The sequence below is a fragment of the Eublepharis macularius genome, chromosome 1 (genome assembly GCF_028583425.1).
Source record: "Eublepharis macularius isolate TG4126 chromosome 1, MPM_Emac_v1.0, whole genome shotgun sequence".
In the NCBI taxonomy this organism is placed as follows: domain Eukaryota; kingdom Metazoa; phylum Chordata; class Lepidosauria; order Squamata; family Eublepharidae; genus Eublepharis; species Eublepharis macularius.
This window is the reverse complement of record NC_072790.1, coordinates 90,283,158-90,310,445: the sequence shown is the minus strand read 5'-3', so window position 1 is coordinate 90,310,445 and position 27,288 is coordinate 90,283,158. Positions and strand designations below refer to the sequence as shown.

At 42.7% G+C, this 27,288-nt stretch overlaps 1 protein-coding gene across 1 annotated transcript; it reads left to right on the top strand.

Moving 5' to 3' along the window:
• The first annotated feature begins 2,726 nt into the window (after positions 1 to 2,726).
• On the top strand, positions 2,727 to 27,009 carry FAXC (failed axon connections homolog, metaxin like GST domain containing). The gene is made up of 6 exons (XM_055001406.1): positions 2,727 to 2,995; positions 9,974 to 10,109; positions 12,017 to 12,213; positions 19,911 to 20,128; positions 24,081 to 24,197; positions 26,644 to 27,009. Exons 1-6 carry the CDS (start codon positions 2,742 to 2,744, stop codon positions 26,928 to 26,930), a joined length of 1,209 nt encoding a protein of 402 aa, XP_054857381.1. The 5' UTR covers positions 2,727 to 2,741; the 3' UTR covers positions 26,931 to 27,009.
• Positions 27,010 to 27,288: the final 279 nt, after the last annotated feature.

The following is a 27,288-nucleotide window of genomic DNA, read 5'->3' as shown; positions in this document are numbered from 1 at the left end:
GATGGGACAGTCAGAGGGGCCTCTCCATGTGAAACGTATAAGGGGAAATGGTCCTTTGGATACCCTGGTCCCAAGCCATGTAGGGCTTTAAGGGATAGAACCAACACCTTGATTTGGGTTTGGGAATGGATTACTAGCCAGTGTAGTTGCTGTAATATTGGGGTTCCATGTTCCCAAGAGCTGGCTCCAAGCAGCAGTCTAGCGGCAGAATTCTGCACTAGCTGCAACTTCCAAACCCTTTTCAAGACTAGTCCAAGTAGATCACATTGCAGTAGTCCAGTTGAGATGTAACTAAGGCATGAATCACGATGGGTAGATCTAACTGAACTAGGACGCAGCTGAAGCACCAGCTCAAACTGGGCAAATGTATTCTGAGCCACCACAGCCACCTGGATTTCTACGGTGGCCTCTGTGTCAAGCAGTACTCCTAAGCTGTGAACCTGACTTTTCAGGGGGAGTATAACCTCATCCAAGTTGGGAGATATGACATTGCTGGTCAGCCATTTCTACTAACCCAAGATTAATTTTCAGCTTGTTTACCCTCATCCAGCCCATTACTAACTCCAAGCACTGGTTCAGACTATCAATAACATCCTTGGAATCAGATGGGAGGGGGAGGTAGAGCTCGGTATCATCCACCTATTGGTAACACTGCACCTCAGTCCTCCTGCTGACCTTTTCCAGTGGCTTCAGGTAAATATTAAATAACATGGGGGATAAAATCAAGCTCTGTTGGACTCCATCAATAAATGGCAGGAGTACCAGCCTCTGAGACCAATCACCCAAATAGGACTCCAGTCACCATAACACGGTGCCCTGTAGTCCAGGGTCGAGGAGCAGCTCAGAAGGTTGTAATTGTCAATGGTATTGAAGGTTGCTGAGAGATCCAGCAGGACTAACAGGGTCACACTCCTCTTACCTAGTTCGTGGTAGAGGTTATCAGGCAAGAACAACCAATACAGTTCCGGTTTCAAATCCCAGCCTGAACCAGATTATAGATTATACTGCTATATACTTTCGCTGTATGTTCCTGGTGGGGTGGTTTCTGTGCTGTTTAATATGTCATGTTAAATTACTTAGGTTTTGTTTCAAGTCTGTATTGGATTTCTGCTTGTTTTCAAATTTCTGCAAATTTTGTATTTGCATTGCATATGCTGTTGCATTATTTATTGACTGTCCTGGCCATTGATCGTATTGACTAACATTGTGTATTCCTCCTTGAGTATCAGTAAGAAAATGTGGACTATAAAATAAGTAAATAAAATGCTCAATACTTATGGCTCTGTTAAGCCTACCTTCCAGCCATGTTGTAAAGATAAATAGGGTAATTTCATGTGTCAGCCTAAACTTGTTGGAGAGAGTGGAGCGTGGGATACAATTTTATACACATTTTCCCAATAGATACAGTGTTCAGTGCTGAATTATCCAGTGGCCATGCTTTATTTGAATTTGTTCCTTTTGGTCATATAAGGGAAGGGGAAATAACTTACTCCAAGTAGGAGCTGTTATTGTTTTATTCCATTTTTAGCCCACCCTCTCCAGAAACAGGCTCAGGGCAGGTTACATCAGACATAAATACAATTTAAAATCACTGTAAAATCATGTAATCATGGTACACATGCAGTTTGCAGTTTGTATGACTTGACAGCCCCTCGTCGCCTTCTGTGTGATGCCACTTGCATTCATCTAGTTGCCAGCTCTGGAGGGGGAAGAGGAATGTAGCTGAGCAAAATCTGTGCTAGTGAGCACAGCATGTTGCCTTACACCAAGTCAGACCCTTGGTCTATCAAGTTTAGTAGTGTCTACTGTGCCTCACTCCAAGAGCTCAGGTCTTTAATATCATCTACCGCCTGATCATTTTAACCTTTTGCATGCATCTCTTAACCATGGTACTGCCACAGGCTTTGCAGTATGCCACACTCCTTAGTTAAAGTTGACTCTGGAAAAACTGGTCTCCTATGGTATTCCTTGCTCCTCTGCTTCCAAAACCACATGATGGCCAAAATATAAATTTTGTATGTTTTCCTTGTTCTGTAATGAAATCTCTAAGCACATTTTGAAACACTTAAACCTGGTGTTTTAGAAGGCAAAATTCAGTTTTGTTTATTCCTTGACTTCAGTCCCCCACCTAAAGCCTTGTCACGTGACAGTGCCCAGACGCACGAAATTAAAGCTGCAAGGGAAGAAGCAAAAACAAGACGAACCAATAGCACAGAGCGCTGCTTGGCAAGGGAAGGGCAGTCTTATTTGGGCTCTAAATCAGCCCTCACCTTACCCTGGAAACCCCCCCCCCGCCCCCATGCGCAATGGCATTTTCAGTCTAGGTGATTGTTGTCCTTTGCTCATGCCAGTGACCTTCTCTCTCCTCCCTCCCATCTCCTTGTATGGGGGTCAGAGAAGGTGTTCTAGTGCCTGTGAGATGGGGGAGCGCAAATAATGACTCCCAGATTTTTAGGCAGGCAAGACAGCCATGACATCACCCCCCAGCTTCCTCCATGCAAAGACACAAAGGCGAGAGGCAGCCGCAGAAGAAAAGTGCTGCTGGTGGTGATGTTGCGGAGATCGCCAAGGAGACCCTGCACAGCGACTGCTCTTTCCTTCCTTTTTCTCCTCCTCCTCCGCCGCTCCTGCTAGAGTCCCGGCTTGCCACCACCTTGCCACCGCCTGGTTCTCCCCCATGCAGACGGCCCTGGCGTCGATCGGTGGGGAAACGGGAGTCAGCAACGCCCGCGCCGCGCAGCATGCACTGGGGGGTTGGTTTCGCCTCGTCCAGGTCGTGTGTGGTGGATCTAAGCCGGAATCAAAGCCTCTGGTGTGCGGGATCCGACGATCGCTTTTCTTTTTATGGGGAGATTATCGCTTTCCCTTTGCAGGATTACGGCGGGATCATGACAGGGCTGGGATCTGATTCGTGGTGGAAAAAAACCCTTTATTTGACGGGGGGAGCCCTACTGGCCGCCGCTGCGTATCTGCTGCATGAACTCCTGGCCATTAGGTGAGCGAGAGAGTCTTTGGGGCACAGAAACAGACGCAAATTTCACGGCGACGTTAGGAAGGTGCATGTTTTGATACAGTGCGGGAGGTTCTCGGGGTGTGTGCTCGTTGTTGTGGTCGGCCATCATTCATTGATGGAATGGCGATAATCCGGCCAATTCGGTTTCGTTTACAATAGCACATCGCGAGGCCTCGATCTGAGTCCCTGGTCGGCCCGAGAATAAATGCCAAGGTTTGCCCCGACATATGTTAAACCCAGTCTTAAGGGATAGTACCTCTGAGTGCATGCAGAGTGTTTTTGTCTCATAACTGCTTAGATGCAACCTGCAATTAAGGGTGAGGGCTTCCAGGCCTGTGAATATTTTTTACAGGACAGAGTTCAGCCCTACACCTCTTCGGTTAGAACTGGAAGTGCTTAAACCAGAGATTTACAATGTTAACTCTGATCTGCTATTTATGTCTTTTACGGCATAACATTTCAACGAGTACATGGATAATTCTTAAAAGACAGTCTTCAGTCTTGCAGGGGTTTGGTGGTGGTGTTGACAGATATTAAAATTATGTTAAAATGCAGGGGCAGGGGCTATTGGGAAGTTCTCCAGTACACACCCTATTGAATGAATAAGAGTTGCCTGGCAGCAGTGCTCATGCAGTGAGGGCTTCCTGGAGAATTGTGCTAATGAGTTACATGCACCTAGACCCTAAACACTGAAGTATTTATTATGCACAAACATGCTCCTGGAAATGTGCAGTTACCTGGCATTCAAAATGGAAATAAAATAGGTATAATAGTGAAACTGAAAGTTTTCTGTTTAGTTTTCATTCATGATGTGCTTTTTGTCTGGAATATGGCTTTTGTTACGACCTTCTACTTAATTGCACAATATGTAACTAGCTCTGATGCTGAGCAAGATCATCCTACGGCCAAAACCGGAAGAGACAGCCCAGCACACATCTAGTTCTTTACCTAGATCTTCCAGTCCAGTACTATTCCAGTCGCTGTTCGCAACTGATAGTACATTATAGTATCTTTGCCATTTGACGTTCACAATTGAGCTATAGAAGGTAGCATATCAGGCATACACAATACTATATAAAAGCTAAGCAGATGTTCCTGTAAGACTGATGAATGGGGAACCTTTGTACTGGGAGCTCAAAGGGATGGGGACCCAGAACCTAAGGAGTTGATATCACTCTCTTGATAATGCTAAGGAGTTGGCTCCTATTGTCAGGAATCCAAATGCAAGGCCAAAGATGTTCATTTAGCAAACACTAATAATGCTTTGGGAGTTGAATGTAATATGCTGTCCTTAACATTGTCTTTGTATACATTTAGTCAGGGCTTTTTTTCTGGGAAAAGAGGTGGTGGAACTCAGTGCGTTGCCCTAGGAGAAAATGGTCACATGGCTGGTGGACCCGCCCCCTGATCTCTAGACAGAGGGGAGTTTAGATTGCCCTCGGGCGCAGAGGGCAATCTAAACTCCCCTCTGTCTGGAGATCAGGGGGCAGGGCCACCAGCCATGTGACCATCTTCAAGAGGTTCCGGAACTCCGTTCCCCCGTGTTCCCCCTGAAAAAAAGCCCTGCATTTAGTTATTAATCCATGTTTTAGGTTTAGACCTGAAAGTTGTCTGTTCTAGGTCCAAGTTGGATCCCAGTGGCTAAAAATCCTCTGACTTTGTTTTTTAAATTGTAAAAAGAAGCAAAATTATACTTCTCCAAATCCCTGATATGAAATGTAATTCAGTCACCAAGTTTTGCAGATAATTGCCCTGATTCAATGGGTGTGCTCAGAGCAGGTTAAAACATTTCTGTTTTTCTCCCCATCCATGATAATTCAAAGCAGATTACAAGCCAGTTTGTAAAATTCCGCTGCTCAGCTGTATGGTATAGAAAGAGGGGCAGGAGAGACTGAATCTGGGGGCACTGCCCTACCCAACAATTGAATCATGGGATTTAAATGTATTTTTAAAAGTGTCCCACATTTGGAGCTCCAGCAGTTGGATTGGAAAGGGGAACCACACATGCAGATTCTATCTGTGAATGTGGTTGTTGTACCCTGCAGATGTTTCTGCCATTTTAAGGTTTGAAGACTCTAACTCACTGATCTCTAAGAAGTCCCCAGAGACACTGTTGTGCCTGCCAGTGTGTTTCCTGGCACTCACTTGCTTCTTGAGTCTGAGGGCCAAACTACAAGTGACGAATGACACTTGAACGGCAAGTGGATTGAGTGGAGGGCAAGTGAACAGGGAGAAATACACTTGCTGTTCAAGTGTCATTCGTCACTTGTAGCTTTGCCCTTAGGGATAAAATTCTAAGGGTCTTGAATGGAACAGGGGGAAAAACAGCTCTTAGCAGCTGACTGTCTAGCAAAGTGCTGAACTCATTCCAAGAAGGTGTTTCACAGCTTTGCACCCTTAGCTTGACCATAGACATTAACTTAGGATGGAGAGTAAAGAAGATGAATCATGCTTAGAAGATCTCTCCCCACTCAGATGGGAAATACGTCACCCCCCCTTCCTATCCTATACCACTTTCAGCAGTACTTTAGGTAACTGGGGCTAAGTGCACTTATGCCAATAGAAAAACCAGGCAAGACTCCAAGATACAAGTAAAGCTGAGAACATGGCCACAAATGGAAAAAGAATTGATATCAGGATACTGTTTGGAACTTTTAACCCTTTTGTGTATAAATTATGGATAAACCACTCAGTAGTTCAGAGCATCAGACCCACTTTTGAGTTTAACATTCTAAATTTTGAATCATCTAAAGCACTGGATAAACCAGTGAACCTAGATAAGAATGGCCAGTCTGGAGTAAGAGCAAACAGCTGTCATCACTATTTAATAATTTTGACCGAAGTCCCTCTTCACTGCCCCAATCTTTAAAAAAAAATAACACAGCATATTCTGCATGCTCTGTCGAGCTTCCTGAACTGACACCCAATTACTTCCTCCTATGAGAGTTCAGCTACCTTTTTGGTCGCCCTGGCAACAGACAACCAGAAATGGTGGCTGGATTGTTGTGAGAAGAAAGACTCCCACAAGAGTTTGGGAAGCGGTATGGATGACTTGCCATGCTGTTTTTAAAGGAGTTGAGAAACTGCGGGTATACATTTAATTTATCTCCTTACAAGTCTTGGGTGTGGGCAACAGCTGTGTGGCAATAATTCTTCAAAAGTGGAAAGCAACAGTTATGCCAATATTGAAATATGGGCTGAAGTTGTTAGACCTTGGCTAAAGATAAAAGGGTCTTTAACAGACAAGAAACAAATGTGGCAGGCTGCTAGGGGGAAAGGTGCAGGAATGGGCCTCCCAGGTGTGCTTGCGGACTGGCAACTTCACTCCCAGGAGTGACATCATCGCGCAGGCCCTGGTAGTCCTCCTGGGGCCTGTGTGATTACATCACTCCCAGAAGTGACATAATTGTCTGAGAAGAGAAACAAGGTAAGTACTAGGTCCCCCAGGTTTCCCACAGATAAGGGAGCTGTGCAATCCTACTTGCTGGTGGCAACTCACACCAGGGTGCAGATTTGAAAATAAATAAATAACTTGTGTCCTTGGTTGCTTTTTTTTTTTTGAAAAGTTTTAAAAAGATAAAGTCTATTTAAAAATGAAGTAGGCAGGAAAACCTGGCAAACAAAAGGTGGATGTTTGGATAAATGCATGTTTGGATAAATTATAGGGTTGTGATTGTTGTAGAGGAGGATTTGAAATTAACAATTGCATATGGTTCTGTGGTATGCTTGTAGCAATAATAAAATAATGTTATATGATAAAGACTTCAGCTCCAAGTTTTCTATTATGTACCTAAATCATCAGCATGAATGTCCAGAGGGTATTTGGAAAGGTTAAATAGTTATCTTATTGTTTATGGTAAGCAGGAATAAATAGATTGCTATCTACAATATCTGAGAACTGTGGGTATCCATACAGAATATTATCTTTCAACTCATTCACTAGATACAAGCTGGAATAGTAGATGATGCAAAATGGGGTACTGGCCAAATACCAAAAATGCATTCCAAATTACCATTGGAGAAACTAGCATAAACAAAGACAAAGATACAAGCTTTTAGGCTACACAGCAAGCATGTAGAATTAATGAGATGGATTGATCCTGAAAGACTGTTTGGGTTGACCTGAGTCATCATAGAAGAAGATTCTCGTAACAACAGCAATTAGTCAGTGCTCTAGAATGTCATTAGCTAGTGAGTGATTTTTCTGTGGTTACAAATAGGAAATCGAGCATTGCTGCTGTGGTCTGTGTTGGTTGTCTATGTGCTCAATTTGTACTTGGACACCAGATGGGGACACATTGCCTCTTAGGTAGCAGAGATGGGATCCCTCTTTTTCTTCTCTTATAAAGTTCGGTGGGTTCATCAGTGCCTGATGCTGTATTGTGTCTTAGGTCTCTGGATCACTGTTCACCAGGACTTGCTTAATGAATCATTGGTACCAGAAACAGGAGACTATAGAGCATGTAGGACATGAAAATAAAGCCCAAGTGCTGGTCAAACCTGGGAAGAGAAAATAGCCAGTGGCTACCATTTTTTTTACTCTTTCTAACTGCATTTATTTTAATGAATATCAAAGCTTTGGGCCAAATTCTTCTCTCAGTACCCTGGCATTGTTATTTTATGGAATCTTGATATACTGTCCTGGAAATATCTTGGAGCAAGTCCATGGCAATGTCTGAAATCAAGACAAGTTATGATGGTTTCACCCAATTAGAAAGCAGCATTCTGTAAATGCTGGGGTCCGGTTGTGAGAAGGGTCACCTTAACAGCAAAAATTTAAGCCCCACATGTAGTGGTGAAGATCTATTACTGAAATGCAAAATCCAACCTGTTGATAAACAGTGAAAAGTTCATACTCCAAATGAGTGCAGAAGCAATAAGTGGAAGGAGAACAGCCACTCCTGTTTATGATGATCTTCTAGTTCATGAGAGTTTCTTCTTTCTTCACACAAGTGAATGATACGGATGAGCTTCTGTCCCAGTGCTGAGCAATGAGAATGCAAAACCTGAGTGATATTTATTAGTACTGATGCCATTCTGATCTACAAGTCATCCTATGAGTTCACTTTGCATGACATCAGAATTTTGTATTTGAGTGAAGTGGTAAGGGTACAAGCTGTGAACCAGTAAGGCTATGGTTCAAAGCTCCTTTCAGCTGTGAACTAATTGTGTGACTTCAGAAAGCTACTGTTGCTTGGTCTCAGTCACACCCCCACACCCTAAAACATAGTGATAATGATAATACTAGCTTATCTTTTAGTAAGATTGTAAGTTAATGTACATGACATCTATTAAACATAGTAGAAACTCGGTATAAATACTATTGCTATGACATGAGCTGTGAGGCCTTGAGAATCACAGTAGGTCCCACATGAATAAAACTTCTGATTTTCAAGATTCATTGTGTTAATCCCCTAGAAACTCAATATGTGGCGCTCCTGGTTATCTATGTTTCTGTTATCTATTATGTTTATTGGGTATTCATATAAATGAGGTTATAGTACAACATTATACAGCATGGAGGGATATGTGAGGAATAGTCCTGCATGTTTTAATTTAATGTAATTAGCATAGTTTGCATGTCATTTTACTGAACTCAGCAGAAGCCTATTTAGAGTTGATGTGTGCTCTACCACATATTCAGGACTTTGTAATTTACAATGTGTTTTTAAATTAAACTTTTGTACCAAGTTAGCTAAATTTCTGAGCCAAGAAGTCATTTTTATGCAACATGTATAATTTTTGTGAATTAAGCCCAGTTGCATATATTTATATAAATTAGCTAGAGACAAAGACTTGTATGGTTAATGATGTAAAGACATCTGGTGGTCATTGAAATCTTGTCAGTATCTCTTCTCCTCAGGTAGAATGAAGTGGCAGCTTTAAGCAGAAGGGCAGGGGCTGGAAGTGGGTGGACACATGGGTATCACATATTTGTTTCCTGGAGTAGTTGCTCTAACGTGGTGCCATCCTGTCCAACATGTTGCCACTCTAGAGCAATTGCCCTAGGAAGTGACAACATGCTGTTGGCCTGATGACCATTTAAAAAAATGTTTTCTCCCACCACTGCTCAAAGTGGCAGTGGGGCAAGCCTAGACCATTGTCATTTGAAAAGAAAGTTATAAAATGAATTAATACACACTTTCCTGAAAACTGGAAAATATAGAACTAACCCTTTGAAGAACCTCACTTTGGAATAATTTTGTGCTGTCATAAGGAATGGAAGCTTGCTTCAGAGAAATTAACTTGGGCTTCTCAACGTTTTAATCTTCTGACAGGGCCAGGTTAAGACATGTGGAGGCCCTAAATTATGTCAAGTTTAAAGGCCCCATACCATTACTAAAATGTGTATTATTTTAACTTTGCATGTTAGTTAACTTTTTATTTAGACCCCCCTCATAATTTTAGAATCTCAACTGTGATGTACTTAGTTTGTGTAAAACTGGCTCTGCCTCATTGACTCTCAAAAGTACCTTTTGAGAAGATACACATTATCTTCTCCTCTTGCACTTTATATGCACTGTGTTGATCTGAGGGAAACATAATATTCTGATAAGATCTAGAGTGTTGCAGCATAAGTTGTAGTAATGTAACACTGACTAAAAAGAAAATAAAAGCTTATGTCTTGAACAATTTCTGGCCACTGTGACAATCCTTCATATTATGCTGTAGTATAATATGTAAAGTAGTGTAACTCTATGGCATTGTGTATATCTGTGGATTTAATTGTGGAAGGCTTTTAGATATTTTTAATATCCCAAATAGCTTGGCTTCCTGTCTGTATTTTGCCCTTGCAGTCCAAAGGGCTTTCAGTGATCTCAGACTTAATGAATAAAAAATGGCAGCAGACGCTTCAAATGGATGAATATTCTGCCTCAGCAATTGCATTCTGCTCTGTGCTTTTACGTATTGATGTTATATAGCCCATTTTGTGAAACTCGTTTGCTTGTTTGTTTATAGAAAAGAGCAAGAGGTTGATTCAAAAGATGCTATCATACTGCATCAATTTTCAAGGCCGAACAATGGTATTCCCAGTTTATCCCCTTTCTGTTTGAAAATGGAGACTTATTTAAGGATGGCTGATTTACCCTACCAGGTAAAAATGCATGTTATATTCTGTTGTACTCTGGCTCCTTAGAGGCATGCTAATAGGCTTCCCATTTACCTAGGGCTGCCAGATTGAGCTAGAGAAATCCCTGGAAATTGTGGAAGGGGAGCCTAGAAGAGTGGAATTTGGGGAGGCAAGAAACCTCAGTTGTGTATAATGTTCCTGAGGATTGCCAGCTGAAGGCTGGAATCCCTAGTTGGGATTGGGAACCCTACAGACTGATGCCACCCACCACAGTGGAGCATAGGGTGGCCATTTGCTCACTTATGGTGGGCAGCCTTCCACCAGTGCTCCCAGTCCCCTGCACCACTCCCTCAATGGAGTTTCGGAGGGCTGGGGCCTCAGAAGTGATTTTGCTATATCACTTTAAACTCTAGGAATTCCCTAAGTCTGTATGGCAGTGTATTCCCAACCCCTGGGGTTCTGCAGGACATTGTCAGGGGTTCCAAGAGAAACTGTGCAATCAATAAATAATAAATTGTACAATAAATAAATAAAAAATTTGAAATACCATGAAAAATCCCAAATATCCCATGAAATATTGGAGTTATTAAAGCTATATGTAGTTGTACTATGCCCATGTTAATTTTGTATTGTTACAGAGCCACCTTGACAATGGTGAAAGAAAGGTAAGCTAGGATTAAAAGAGCAGCACAGCAATACAGATTTGATAATACAAAAAAGCTGACATACGCGCACACACATATATAGCAGCTGTTAATAAAACAGCTGCTGTGTTTTTTCTTGACAATAATTTATCAGTAATTGAATTGCACTCCGTGCCATCAACTTTTTATAGCCTGTAAATGCTTTCATAGGTAGAGGTCCCTTAGGATTTGAATTTTTTTTAAAAAATGAGAGAGTCTTCCATGGAAAAAGTGTTGGGGAACACTGCCATATGGTCTTTACCGTACAGATTGGGGAAATTCCTAGAGCATCGCTCCATGTGGTGTAGTTGGTCACTTCTGGATCTTCACCCAAAAGTGATGTCACTGCATCAAGCAATGCTCCCTCTCCTCAGTCTCCAAAAGCTCCCAGTATGACGCCTGCAGCTGGCAATCCTAGTGGAGCATAGACCTCACTTTATGGTGTCTAAAAACATTTTGTCTTTCGCCTTGTCCAAAAGCTAAAATCAGTTTTTTAATCCATGCATACATGGTTGATCACTGGAAAGCACTGCCATGTCAGACTAGCTCTCCTTTGAGAAAGGTTATCCATGGGAGTTGGTTGCCTTTCCTGTGACCTATAATGTCCAGTCTGCATGCAAGTGTCAAACTATGGCTTCTCCTAGCTGCTCCCCCCGCCCCCCGAGCTTTGATTGTTACAGCAGATAAAGAAGGGCTTTCTGAAAGGATCAAGAGAATAACTGAGCAGGAGAAATTATGCCTGCCTCCTCTCCTGATTCAGCTGCAGTTTTAAATCTGTTTGCTAACTGGGCAGCTAAGTTAGATGATTTGAGGAAATACACTAGCACATGTATATTTGTGTGTGTGGTGGGCATGTACAGAAGCATTTCTTATACACTTCATGATGTTAATTACTCCTTTGATCTTTGCGGCTTGAAATGTGTTTGACAGGCTTTGTGTCTTTCAATCTTTCAACAGTCTTGTGAGGTGGGATGTTATATTCTAATCTGAAATAGGTTCCTAGCCCAAGGCCACTCAGGGCCAAGCTACAAGTGACAAATGACACTTGAACGGCAAGTGGATTGAGCGCAAGTGAACAGGGAGAAATACACTTGCTATTCAAGTGTCATTCGTCACTTGTAGCTTCGCCCCTAGTCAACTCATTGCCAAACAGGAATTTGAACCCAAGATATACTCCAGGTTTTTGTTTGTGTGCGGTTCCCTTTTTCCTTCTTCCCTTCCATCCTTCCATCCTTCTTTTTTTTTTAGAACTATTTTGATGGAAAACTTTCTCCTCAAGGGAAAATGCCATGGATTGAATACAACCGTAAAAAAGTATCTGGCACAGAGTTCATTATTGACTTTTTGGAAGAGAAGCTTGGAGTGAATTTAAACAGACACCTTGGCCCACATGAAAGAGCGGTTTCTAGAGCAGTAACGAAGATGGTGGAGGAGCACTTCTACTGGTAAGTTGCCATGGAAACTTGAATGCCCTATCAAAGAAACTTGTTTTTGTACTTGTGTGCAGTATGCTTAGAAGCATATCTGTTAGTACTATCTTGCTACAAAGATGTTAATTCAGAATCACAGTTTGAATATTGTATAGGGTTGCCAGCCTTGGATACTGGGGGAGGCAGGACTTACCCAAACTGAATCCTATAACGCTGTGACACCAGTTCTGCCTGTGTAACTGGAAGTGATGTTACTGTGCTGTGGGATGCTCTAGGATTCATCCACAACTTTATGGTAGAAAACATAGAGTTTCTGATGAGTCATAGAAATTCTTATGAAGTGATGACATCAGTTCTGGCCATGCAGCTGGAAGTTATGTTAGTATCATAGGATATGATTTCACCCCTTCCATTGCCTTCCTGCTGCCCTATCAAGTGGTGAAGGGCAACAAAGATTGATGGCAGGAGGCTGCCCACCAAAGTAAGCAACCTGTTCAGCCTAATATTGTATTAGTGGCACACCTACTGAATTCATTGAGGTAGTATTGTAAATTGAACACATGACTGTTTTATACTGAGTCAGACCATTGCTTCATCAAGGTCAGTATTGTCTAGTCTGATTAGCAGCAGTTTTCCAGGTCTCAAGTAGAGTTCTTTCACCTATTACATGTTACTTTTAATTGGAGATGTCAGGGATCGAAGCTGGGACCTTTTGTATGCAAGCTGGTGCTTGATCATTGAACCAAGCTTCCTCTTCATATATTTGAGGTCTTGTCCAGAGGGCAAACAGAAGCACTGCCCATTGTAGACTTCCCATTCATGTCAATGTCATGGGCAGTTTTCTGCCAAAGTATGCATGTTCTGAATGGCTCCCTGATATTGAAATGAATGCCCTTGTATGGTGGGAGTTCTTGAGTGTGCAAGCAGCCCCTGATTTGTTGGTGGTTCTGCAAGTTAGGGGCCATTTATGCAATATAAGAACACAAAAAGAGCCTTGTTGAGGTTACCATTCTATTTCCAGCAGTGGTCAGCTAGATGCTTCTGGGAGCTAAGATGGTTTATTGAAAAGCTGAAATAATGAGACTATGGAGCTGAGCAGATTAATTTAGAATTCAGAATACATTAAAATGGTCATGTATTCCTCCCCCCGCCTTGCAGCATATTCAAGTGCATGTTGATCACCCTTGCTAGACTAGAGTAATAGACACATCTGGATCTCCCCCAGACCTGTAAACTTCAAGGTTTTGCGAAGATATATAGATCATAGGCAGTTTTGGGAGTCCTATAGGTCTGTTATTCACACTAGACATTTCTCATTTATAGTCACCCCTTGGCACCAAGTAAGAAACAGCTGTGAAAAAGTCTTGTAGAGCTACTAAAGCAGTAGCAGGAGCCGAAGAGTCTTAAAAAATAAAGGTCAAGCATCTTAGGTACTCTAGATAACAGGATCTAACCATCAAACACTGATTCATAGCTTAATTAACTAAACCCTCAACTGGGAGGCTGCTGCCATTAGATCAGTGCAGGAATGCAGCCGTTCACTCTTAATCTTCCAACAGAAATGGAATTGGAAAAGTAGCTGAAGAAAGGACAGGAGAGATGAGCAACGGGCTTGTGTGGTGCGGAGGAGCTGCAGCTATCTTGGAATGTGTGGACCACTTCCTGTTTCTCTTTCATTCTCAACTGTGAAAAAAATCTTGCAAATCTAGCATTTCCCCCTAGACTAACAAGGCATAAAACTCAAAAGTCTCTGATCATATTTATTTTTATCATGACTGAATGCCTGCTCAGACCCGAGGCAGCCATAGTTAGATTCAGAGCAGTGAGGGTCAAGCTACAAGTGACGAATGACACTTGCCTGACAAGTGAACAGACTCACGTGTATTCCTCCCTGTTCACTTGCCATTCACTTGCTCTCCACTTGATCAAGTGGAGAGCAAGTGAATGGCAAGTGAACAGGGAGGAAGTGGAGAGCAAGTGAATGGCAAGTGAACAGGGAGGAATACACGTGAGTCTGTTCACTTGTCAGGCAAGTGTCATTCGTCACTTGTAGCTTGGCCCTGAGTCCTGTTAGTCTGTTGTAGCCAAAACAACAGGAGTCTTGAAGCACCTTGAAGCACACTTATTGTAGCATAGCTTTTGTGGGCCAGAGCCCCTCAGATACATGAGGTGAGACTTCAGCCAGCATCTTGCTGAGGAGGAAAAACGATTATGAAAACTGGGTTTAAGCCATGAAAAGCAAGCAGTATGATCTGTAACATTTCTAGTAAAACTCAACAGTATACAATATAAGGAACACAACTATTCTCAACTGATGTAGTTGGTGATAATACAACCTTTCTAGTTATGTTGAAGCAATTTTCACCCCGGTAGTGGGTGAAAAAATATCATTTCAGTTTAGGTCATGCTCAATTGTATCAAACCTAATTTATTTAGTTATCTAAAATATTTATATGCCTGCCTTTCTTCTAAATATCTCTGGACTCACGATGGGTAAGAGCAATATGAAAATAATTTGACAAAACAAACATTCAGACAATAGATATAAAAATATTAAAAACCAATCTTAAAACATCTTATGTCTCCCACCAGCAGGATATTCCTTCTTTGCCCAGGCCCAGGCTTCCCCCCAAAGCTCTCTGCAATAACTGAAAAATAGCCTTCCTGGAAAGTCAGAGGGGTAGGAGCCCTCCTGACCTCTTCTGAGAGGCTGTTCCAGAGGTTTGTGAGAGCCCTTGGAAATGGTCAAAACTGGACTGTTGCCAAATGTACCTTAGCCAAGGGGGGTACTGACAATAGATTTTGCTGGGGAGACAAATTTGTGACATGGGGAATTTGTGACATGTCTATTTGTGACATGGGGAAATGGAAAAACAGGTGGTCTTCTAAGTATGTGGGCCCCAGGTCATGAAGGGTTTTAAAGGTGAGCCTCAACAAGTCCTCCACTAGCCTAGAAATCTCCTGGAATTACAATCTCCAGATGACCTCCAGGGACATCTGCTCAAGTCTCCCTGGAGAACATGGCTACTTTGAAGGGTGAACACTATAACATTATATCCTACTGAGCAGTCCTCCCTTTTCTCCAAATCCCATCCTTCCCAGGCTCAACACTCAAAATCTTCAGGAATTTCCTAACCTGGAGTTGGTAATCCTAACCTCAACAATTTTGTAAAATAAATGTATTTAAAAGTTGGGGGTTGGTGGATTTGTAAGCTGCTTTGGATCCCCTTCAGGGAGAAAAGTGGAATAAAACACACTACAAACAAACAAATAAGGAACTTACAGGTAGGGAGCCAGCTTCCTAATTAAAAGTAAGTAGTAGTTTTTGCTGTCATGGACACCTTGTTTCTCCAACAGGGCAACAGGATCCAGCAAAACTCCTGAACAGTCGTTCAGTGAAAGCTTCACAAAGCAATAGCCCTTCCAGCCAGCATCATTTCCATCTTATCTGGATTCAACTTCTCTTTGTTCTCCCTCAGCTATTTCACTACCACATTCAAACACTGGGCCAGGACAGAGAAAGAAGCCACTGGTGACTTATTCACAGTAATATGTAGTGGAGTATCATCAGTACATTGATAACTACCTACTCCAAAACTTCAGACAATCTCAGCAAGGGGCATTCTATAGATATTAAGCAACATGGGAGATAACATGGCCTTGTGGTACCCCAGTGTTGCCAGGTTATTCCAAGTCCAAAATGGAGTGGGAGTACTCACCTGTGCATGCGCACAAAACATGCATGTGCTTGCAGCCCCCAGTGATTACATCATTTCTGGCTCGACCTGGAAGCAAACGATCATGCTGGGGCAGATTCTTTAAAAATTAGCCCCAGCATGACCCATCACTTTCTGGTCAGGCATGACAATCTCCGGGGGCCGATTTGTCAGCCTGCCATCTCCTTTCTGGACACCTCCCCCTCCAACCAGTTGATCAACCAGGGAGGTGGCAGTGGGGCTGGGGGATCTGGCAATCCTGGGCTGTTCCCCACATCAGCTCCTAAGGAGATGATTCAGCATGTCCCACTGGAACCTTTTGTGATCAGCCTAATAGAAACTACCAGAACCATGTCAACATTACTCTGCCCAGACCCATCCCACCTTCCAGGCACCTCAGCTTGGTCCATGGTATCAAAGGCTGCTGAAAGATCTCAAAAAAAAAAGATGCATTCCCCTTGTCCATCTGGAGATAGATTGTTCTCAAGTTCCACCAAAGCTATCTCTGCCCCAAATTCAGTCATGGAGCCCATATTGAAAAGGATCAGGGATAGATTAATTATTTTATTCTAATACATCAGTTTCCTTCTCTCTCTCCAAAGATTGGAGACCTTGACAAGCCCAGCCACAAAACGTTCTGGAACTGGGGCTCTTTGGTTTCCCATGCTGGGTCTCCAAGGCTGCCTACATAGATTAGTGGCAGCAACAGTCTTTTGCTGATGAGGCCCTCAAACTGTATTTGTCTTGCTCTTTGTTGTTGTTACTACTACTACTACTAATACTACTACTACTACTACTACTACTACTACTACTACTACTACTACCACCACCACCACCACCACCACCACCACCACCACCACCACCACCACCACCACCACTGGTTGGGTGGTGGTTATTGGAGAAGTCTGCTGCTGTGTGTTTTAAACATTTATGTAGTTTTATTGGTTTTAAAGTTATATGTATTTTAAATTACTATACCAATTGTAATCTGCCCTGAGCCTGCTGATGCGGGGAGGGTGGAATATAAATTGAATTAAATAAATAAATACTACTACTACTACTACTACTACTACTACTACTACTACTACTACTACTACTACTACTACGAGCCATTTCCTGCCTGGTATTGAGTGACTTCTGTTTACTGAGTGCTTGGGGGCTACTGAGCACTTTCCTTTAGCATGTGTGTGTGTTCAGACCAGCTGCTGAGAGTGAGAGGATTGAACATTTGGTGCCATGTAAAGAGGCACTGAAAATACTTGTGAGAGAGGGTCCTCAGCTGCACCCTGTTAGGGGACTGGCAGTCTTCGTTTATCCCCGCTGTGCCCCCTGCCATTGGGGTAACATGAGGTTCTACTTGATTCAAAAACTTGATTCAGGAAGTGGAGAGAGAGAAAAGCATACAGAGATGCTCTGTGGGGTAAATGAACTGACTTGACCTCACTTAGAAAATGTCCTGAGATTGTAAATATTTTATTCCTAGTGTTTTTGGAAAACTACTGGGTCTAACTTCAAGACAGCAGACCATTTGAGTTATGATTCACTCTGCTTCCTTAAATAGCTCTGTGGAGGGGGGGGGCTGTTTTTTCCCCAGCTTCTTCGTGAATATTTTGTGTTGACGAGTATCGCTGATTTCATCTGCTTGCAACCCTCTTGGACTATTTAAGTGTAGCTGTGTGAGGTAAATAACAGTGCAATCCTATGCAGGGTTACACTAGTCTAAGCCTATTAAGAGGAAGGGGCATAGAATAGAGTAACTCTGCATAGGATTGTGCTGTAACAATCCTATTCAACAAGACTTTCACACTAAAGAAAGCTGTAAGAAGAGGAGGACGGTTATGTCCCTTTCTCAGGTTTCAGAGGAGTCAGAGAGATAGAGAAGTCAGGGGATCTATCCATCCTTGCTATCTGCTATCCTGATGCTTTCATTTGAAGTGCAGATTGTATTCTTAGGCACTTCATCTTTCTTGCACCACATCTTCCTCGTTGTCTTTCTCCATCTTGCCACTATGGATGCAGGACATGCCATCCATGGGAATCTTTAGATTAGATAGCTAGAAAGAAACCTGTCTCTATCCTTTCATAATCAGATTGGACTTCCAACAATAAATGGACTCATATTTCTTTTTTAAAGCTTAATCAAGGCTCTGAGTGTGTTTCTCTCCACGCATGCACTCTGTGATGCAGGCTGTCTCTGTCTCTGTCTCTCTCTCTGTCTCTGTCTCTCTCTCTCACACACACACACACAAACCTGCTTACTATGCAACTGTGCCAACACAAGCAGTGTTATATTATTAACCCACAAGGCAATCCTTGAGTTCAGAATTTCTCAAGTTGTTATCCTGAAGGTAACAGTGATGATCTTGTATGAAGTGGAAGAGATCAAAATGACATCTATTTATTTACTTCATTTATACCCTGCCTTTCTCCCCAAAGGGGATCCAAACCAGCTTACATCATTCTCCTCTCCATTTTATCCTAACAATGAACCTGTGAGGTAGTTTAGGCTGAGCATGTCTGATTGGCTCAAGGTCATCCAGCAAGCTTCCATGACAAAGTGGGGATTCAAACATGGGTCTCTAGTACACCACAGACCATCCCTTGCAAGACAGGACCATTCCAGTGTCAGTCCTCCAGTCAGGTTTTCTGAAACACAGCAAGCCATTATCAGAAACACTGCATAAGGTGTCTACGTAATAGGTAGCACCATGTGAATTCAGTAACTGATCATGTTGCATGTGGTGGTATAGACTCTCACATTCCCTCTCGCATCCACCCCTCTTGGATAATCACGAGCCAATCCAATCTTCTCAGCTTCCCTGAATGATAGTAACTCATAGCTCAGCTTGAGCAAAGACATCACTTTTCAAAGAAAACAGTATTGGAGTAGAACCAGACTTTTAATTAGAATTACTATAACTAAGCATCTTTTTTTGGACCTGTGTTCATGTCCTGGTAGTCCCATTCTGCAGTGGTAACTATGATTTCATATATGCATAAGTAAATAACATTTCTTCCCCAGAACAGTGGTAAGTACTGCTCTCATTTTTGTGCTCCATTTTTTAAAGTAGTGTAATATGTACCTGCTCTCATATGCCACACATTGACTGAACGTGCATAGGGCTCATGTGTTCAGGGCTGTAGCTTTCTTGTATGTGGGGAAAGTAGCCTATCAGGGAGATGTCTAAACAAAACCCTTCTTCCTGACATGTTAGTTTTCCATGTGCAGGGATTTCTAACAGGAGGGACTATATCATGTGATAATGGTGTCATTTTAAAATGTCTCTCAGACTAGTTGTTGGTTAGAACAAAGCAACCAGTACAGATGGGCCGTTTCCACACCGTTTACCTTGTTCCGGAAAACAGTGAAATCTCACGCGAATCGCACGAGAAGACGCTGTTATCACGCGAGAAGATGCGATAACAGCGTCTTCTCGTGTGATTTTGTGCGAGATTTCACTGTTTTCCAGAATAAGGTAAGCCATGTAGAAACGGCCACAGTGTAATGTGGCAGTGAAAATGTCAGGCTAGGACCCAGATTCCATGAAACTTGCTAATGCTAGGTGGCCTTAGGCTAGCCACTCTCTCTCAGCCTTACCTACCTCACAGGGCTGTTGTGAGGATAAAATGAGGACGGAAGACCCATGTATACCACTTTGCACTCCTTAGAGGGTTGGTAGGATAAAATGTGCCGGACAGATAGATAGATATTCCTCAAAAAGCTCCTTTGTCCAGATGAAAGTGGGTTGGGATATTGTTTGATTCTTAGACTAAGAGATGCTACAAACTAGCCAGTCCACAAAAGCAACTGCCACAGTTGTACACGCACCCAAGCTAAATGGTGCTTGTTTTCTTGAACCATCTTTCCTTTTGGATTTGCTTGTCAGTGTAAAATTAGCAATTGGGCAGGAAAAGGAAGTCAGTTATCTGAAGTCAGTTATCTGTCTGTGGTGTATTGCTCTGTACAGCTATTAACTGTTTCTAATAACATTCTAGGACCTTGGCATATTGCCAATGGGTGGACAATCTTCATGAGACTCAGAAGATGCTCTCTCTTAGTGGCCCCTTCAGCGACCTCCTGAAGTGGATTCTCTGCCACATAACGAAAGGGATTGTGAAGCGAGAAATGTATGGCCATGGCATTGGCCGCTTCTCTGAGGAGGAGATATACAAGCTGATGGAGAAAGATATGCGCTCCCTAGCAGGTCTTCTGGGTAATGTACAGTGAATTTCATTACGTTATCTGTTATGCACAGTTACTTTTTGCTTCTGGTTTTGATAGACTGCTATTATTCTCTGCCAGACGGTTTCAAAACAATCTCTTCCCTTTCAATCCATTTATGTAGCCTACTGCTGGCTTGAGTTCACTCATTTAACACAGGCTTGTGTAATTTGCAGTGTCAAGTTAGCACTACAAAAGTGTAGCAAAATTTCATGTATTTATTAAGAGTGTACACAAAAACAACAATTAAAAATTTAAAAAGATAAAAAGTCTGACTATCATTCCACATAGTAAGTACATACACAGTTGTAATATTTCGTACACAAGGATAGATTGCTCAATGATGAATAACAATTACATCCAAATAATTAGTATCTCATAGACACTTGATGGAATACCTAAAAATAATGGACCATACGCATTTCAGCCCCTAAAACCCCTTTATGGTTTATAAATTCCATAAAAATCATGTCAACAAGTTTTGAATGTATAATAATTTGATTTTCTCTTCCTTTTTTTGACAGTTGCAGACAGCAACACCTGGCTTTTAATTTTTAATTTTAGTATAACTATTATTGGTTTTCTGATTGATTGATTGATTGATTGATTGATTGATTGATTGGATTTTTAGCCCACCCTCCCCGCAAGCAGGCTCAGGGCAGGTTACAATTATAGATAAATTACAACAAATAAAACCAGTAAAATACAACTCAGTACCAACATGGATTTCAACATTCCAGGTGGGGCACCCTTCCCCTTTTCCCTGCCCACCATACACAAGGGAAGAAAAGGTTGGAGGTGTGGGTTGGTGAACCTCTTAACTCCTCAAGCATGGGGAGGCAGATGGACCATTTGCTCCCCCCCACTGGCAGGAGACCGGCGGGGAGGCTAATTAGATGGATCCAGTGTTGGCCTCAACCATATGCCTGGTGGAACATCTCTGTCTTACAGGCTTGCTGAAAAGATACAAGATCTTGGCGGGCCTGAGTGTCTTCTGACAGAGAGTTCCACCAGGTTGGGGCCAGGACAGAAAATGCCCTGGCTCTGGTCAAGGTCAGCCGAGCCTCCCGGGGGGCCAGGGACCACCAGTAGGTGTTTACTTGCAGATCTAAGAGCTCTCCGAGGTACATATGGGGAGAGGCGGTCCCTCAGGTATGCTGGTCCCAATCCGTTTAGGGCTTTATAGGTCAGAACCAGAACCTTGAACCTGATCCAGAATTCCACGGGGAGCCAATGCAGCTGCTGCAGAGTTGGAGTCACATGTGCCCTGAATGAAATTCCTGTCAGGACATGAGCAGCAGCATTTTAGACCCACTGCAGTTTCTGGGTCAGGCCCAAGGGAAGCCCTGCGTTTACTCCTGGATGTGTGTGGCTTATCACAATAATATATTGACCACTGAGGAAGGCCTTTTAGGGGCCAAAACCCGTATGGTCCATTATTTTTAGGTAGTCCATCAAGTGTCTATGAGATACTAATTATTTGGATGTAATTGTTATTGGTCATTGGGCAATCTATCCTTGTGCACGAAATATTGCAACTGTGTATGTACTTACTATGCAGTCGTACATTCAGACTTATCTTTTTAAATACTTGTGTACACTCTTAATAAATACGTGAAATTTTGCTACACTTTTGTAGTGCTAGCTTGACCCTTCTATCCTACTCATTTGGGGGGGGGAGTCTCCCCCCCGCTTTTTTTGCTTCATTCTTTGTATAATTTGCAGTCCACCAAGCAGAACTCAACCCACTGGTTATATATGGTGGCCTGTCAGGTGCCTGACAATCCCTCTGCTTTTGCTGTCCCATGCAGGGCAGCAAAATTAGGATGGGTGCTAAGCCCTTGGTTAGGCTGTCATCCCCACCTGGAAGGTGTAGGTTGCTTCAGCATGGACGTGACGTGAGCCCTGGTTTCACTGTCATATCAGACAGCCAGTGCGGTGCAGTGGTTAGCCTGGGATCTGGGTGACCCAGGTTTGAATCCCACATTGCCATGAAAGATCACTGGATGACCCTGGGCCAGTCACTCTGTTTCAGCCTAACCTACCTCACAGGGTTTGTTGTGAGGATAATACGGAGGAGAGGAGACTAGTGTAAGCTGCTTTGGGTCCCCAGTGGGGAGAAAGGTGGAGTATAAGTGGAGTAAGTGAGTAAATAAATTCCCGATTCCGCCCTGGAAAAAGTGTTGCTGTGCTTTTTCTTCCCACCTACCATTGCCTCCCAACTCCAGTGGGCTTTTTGGCTTTTCAGAAAGCCAGTTGGTAGTAGGTTTATTGCCAATATAGCACTTTTTTAAAAAATGCAAAAAACTTGCCAGAGATATTGGGGGGAATTGCAGGTGGGAGGGGAAATGGTGCTAGGTGTCGCTCGGGATATGCGTGCATGCATTTTAAAATGTATATCCCACTTTTCCCCCCAGTTAGAACTCAAAGCATGGGCAAGGAGGTACAAAAATCTGCCCCTTCCCTTCCATACCACCCCACACTTTTGGTATAACGTTTCAGAGGCCAAATAAAATCTACTGTTACTTGTGTGTGTGTGGGATGGGGGGTGGGGGATAGCAGGGCAAGAACTTAAGTGGGTCAGAAATTGCTCTGGCTAATTTAGTACATTGTTCTTTAGCCTGGGAGTGACTCCATGGACCATTGTTTTCAATGGGGGAAATTAATTATTTTATTATTTCATAATTATTCACTATTATTCCTCATTTAATAACAAGTTTTATGCACTGTGTATCTTGGCTTGCTTGCACAAGTCATTTGAACACATGCTCTGTAAGCTTTTGATTGTTGTTGTTAGGTACTCTTTCTGGCTGTTTCTGGCATGGGCAGCAGGAACCCACCACAGTAAAGAGGGTATCTAGATGAAGTTATGCCCAACGTGAACACAACTTTTTTTATTCCCTTCTTCCCCGTTTATTCAGTCAAAAATATAAACTTCATTTTCTCTGAAGCAAAGGGAAAATGCCTGTGGATGAAGTGTCCAAGTGGACACTCCCCCCCTCCATAACCACCACTGGAGAGATACAGCTGCCTTCTCTGGCAGAGACCCCACAAGGGCATGCAATATGTGAAAATGTTGAAGCTATGAGGGACTTTTTCTAGTTTTCTGGGGAAAAGAGAGATTTGGAAAAAATATGTATAATACTTTCTTTTTTTATCAAACCTAAAGTTATTTTGCTTTTTTAAATAACATAAGCTTTATTGTTTATAGCTTAGTACTATGCCAGATGTACTATTTGGCATATTTATGGAATGTAAAAGTATAAATGATTTCATTTTCTGCATGTACAATTGTGAATATACCCACTATGAGAGAGAGAGTGCACATATTCCATACTGTTGAACCCTGTGCTCCTTACCATGTATATCTTAGTTTTTGCCATATCAGAGTTTTATATAAAAATCTTAATATTACCCATTTTGAGAAATACCTTGCCTTTAAAAGCATTTCAGTCATTTTAAAAGAGAAAATATTTGACAATGCTCCCCCCCCCCCACAAATCCTTGGGGGGATGCGGGACCCTCCCCCCAGTATTTTCCTTCAAAATTTTGTTTTATTTCTACTGGGTAGATGCATCTCTCAAGAGGGCTCAGAGAAACATTGCAGAAGTCCTTGCAACATACAAGTCCTCACTCCAGAAACCTCTCCCCCTCCTACAAACACATATGAGGCAGTTTGCACCTGTGCCACTTGGTCACAGTTAAGAGATGATGATGGAGTACATCAGTGGGTTGAGGACATACTGCAGCACTGCTGGGTCTATGCCAGGTTACCTGCAGGCAATTGTTAGCCACCTGAAGTGAAATGGACGCATGCTGAATTTTGTTTGAAGATAACCCTGGTACTGTTATGAGTCTGGTGAACATGTATACAAGGAACGTCTGAAAGGCTGGGGGTGCACTTGCCAAGCCCCTAAATGCCTCTGGCACCATTTTATTTTTAGGTGACAAAAAGTACATCATGGGACCGAAGCTTTCTACTTTAGATGCCACAGTCTTTGGTCATCTGGCACAGGCAATGTGGACGTTACCAGGAACCAGGCCAGAGAGACTGATTAAAGGTAACACCTTATTTCTCACCTTGGTGAATGGCACTTATGAGAATGGTTGGCAGGTTCTCTTTAGGGCTGCCAGGCCTCCTGCTATGGCAGGAAGTCTCCTGCTGGCAGATCTTTATTCCCATTGTCACTCAGAGCAACAGTGGGAGAGGGAAAAAAACCCAGCAACATCACTGATGTCCCTGTGTAACTTCTGGAGAAAACCTAGAAGTAATGTAGGGTAGCTCTAGGAATTGCTGGAAATTAAACCATAGAGTTTCCAATGACTCCTAGAGCTACATCACTTCTGAGTTTTCCCCAGATGTGTCATAGTGACATTGCATCCCCCCCCCCCCCCCTACGTGTCCCTGTCCCCAACTCTCCCACTGGTTGCTAGGCTTGGCCTGGCAACCCTAGTTGTGTTCCAGTCACATCCAGGCTGTTCATTCAGTTTGCAGTGGATCCACAGGTTACTGCTTAGCAGCCACCTGATGTACATCTAAGGCACTAGTTTGGGATGTTACAGGCAAAACTTGATTCTTGATCCATCTATACGTTTTGCAGTATAAAGTTGCATTCTGAACAATAGTGAAGTTGCAGTCAGCCTCCATGTAACTCAAGGGTCAGATCCAACACCTCCCTTCTGCTAACTGAGGCGCCTTCTTCCATTACATGAAGGCTTCCCTCAGCAGACTGTTCACTTAGAAAAAGTCTTAGTCTAAGAGATCCATTCCGTTGATTTATTCTGCTTTGTGATCAGCCAGATCCTGGTTTAAGAGACAGACTTCTTCTGTATTCTCTTCTGAGGTATTTTACCATTTTTGCCTAAATTTGCCCACAATGTGAGACAGAAAAGATCTCTCTTCAGAGTATTTTCCTGTAAAGTCTAGGAGGGAGTGATGAATTTTTTACAAACAATGCTGCCACCTGGTGGTACAAATTGAAACAATTTTATTATATATTATCTCTGAACAAAATATAGGGGATGTATGCATCAGATTCCCTTTATTGAAATTTTTACCTCATGTTGTCCTCCTTTTGCTCATGTGGTGAATATTTATTTTATTGCCTTTATTTCCAACCTTTCATCCATCACATAAACCAAGACATTTTCTGCAAGGTCTCTGTCTGACTTTTAACCTGATCCTACCATATTTGTTCTTCTCTTCTTCTAAGTTGTGTATTTGGTGTATTTAGCTGTTGGGTTTTTTAAAAAAATTGTGTAAGTATGCACATACATAAATGTGACCCATACTTGTACCAATACAATAAAAGGTGGTACTTTTTGATGTATCCAAGGAATTAAAAAAACAATAAAGTATCAACACTGTCCTGTTGAAAGAAATTAGCAAGGTATCTATTGGCGAATTGGTAGATACAAATTAAATCAGGATTTCAATAAAATTTCTTTTATTCTTTTGTAATGCTCAGGTGGAATAATGGCTGGGATGGTGAATGGTGGCAAATTCTGTGCAGTATCATCGCTCTTGGTTGTGGGCAGTTATGTAAAGGACATGCGGGATGGTTAGTACCAGCTTCACCAAGTCTTAGCTTCTGTGCTAAGAGACTCTGAAACAGACCAAAAATAGATGAAGAACGGAGCAGTGGGGCTCAGTAGCAGAGCATCTGTTTTGTTCAGAAGGTCCCAGGCTCAGCCCCAGCATCTCCAAAGGATTAAGCGGAAGGTGATGCCGAAGACCTCTCTGCTTGAGACCCTGCAGCCCCCTGCCAGTCAGAGCAGTGGCCCTGATAAGGCTGTTCTGACTTGGTAACCCAGTATGGGTGGCTGCCCTGCTTGCTGAGCCACCACCTGGGAAGGGAGAATGGGCGTGTGTGCGCGCGTGCCCGGCCATCTGCAGAGTGCGGCCAGGCAGAGGAAGGGGCTCCTCCACGTAATCAGCAACATTCTGAAAGGAACTTCACTGATCACAGGGAGGGAGGGAGTATAGGCAGAGCCACTTCCTACATGCAGTCACACTCGTGCAGTGGAGTCATCTGTGCCAGGCTACTATAAGGCAGATTCATACGTTCATGGTGAAATATGGGCTGCACAAATAGTTCGTATTATTTACAAGCAGGCAAAACATATGCTGGTTGGGAATATCCAGATTACAGTGCAATCACCTGCAAAGTTACTCCAGTAGAAATCCATTGATGTCAATTTGAATGCTGGAATAGTTTCAAGAAAGTTTTTTTCTCTCCCAGGAGCAAATTTTTATGATGGATTAGACCAGCAGTCCATCTGATTCGGCTTTCTATCCAGGCAGTTTCCAGACAGATGCCCCATGAAAGTTCTCTGGTAGGGCTGGGTGATGATAGGCATTCCATGTTGTTTCTCCCCGACATCTGGTTGTCAGAACTGTAGGTACATGAAGATTGCATTTAGTCCATGAAAAGCCTTCATGCTCTTCTTTTTCAGTTGGTATGGTTGGGTGACTGTACTGCCATTTTCCACTTCTGTGTTTCACAGGAGAATTGATTAACCTTGCTATGTACTGCGAGAGGATAAGGAGGAAATTCTGGCCAGAGTGGCATCATGACGATGACAACACTCTGTATGAGTCGGAAGAAAGTAGCGAGGCAAGCAAGACTCACCCTTTGCAGGACTTCAGTTTTTACTCAAGGACAGAAACATTTGATGATGAGGGAACCGAAAATAGTTTTTCCCGAACACCTGACACCGATTACACTGGACATTCCCTCTTTGATTCAGATGTGGACATGGATGACTGCACAGATCATGAACAATGCAAGTGACACGTGTAAGAAATAATTCTCCATCTTGGCTTGGAAACACCACCACCTCCTGGGAATCATGCCAATTGCCCCACACTCAAAAGAGGCCTGTATTGGTTGGGAAGAGACAGCTGTGCTTCAAGCAGTTTCCATTTGTTATCTGGACCCTTTCGACATCACTGCATTTTGTTAAGGCATTCCGATGGATCCTAGATAAACAGTTCTTAATTCTTCTCAGCAAGATGGTGAAAAGTTGACAAGGAAGGTAATGGGTGGGAGTGCAGATGGGATTCATGTCTAGAAAATGCATTCTGGAATAACAGGTATACTTGGAACGAAATGTTGAGGAGGGCTAATTTGGGCTGATGCTCTCTTCTTC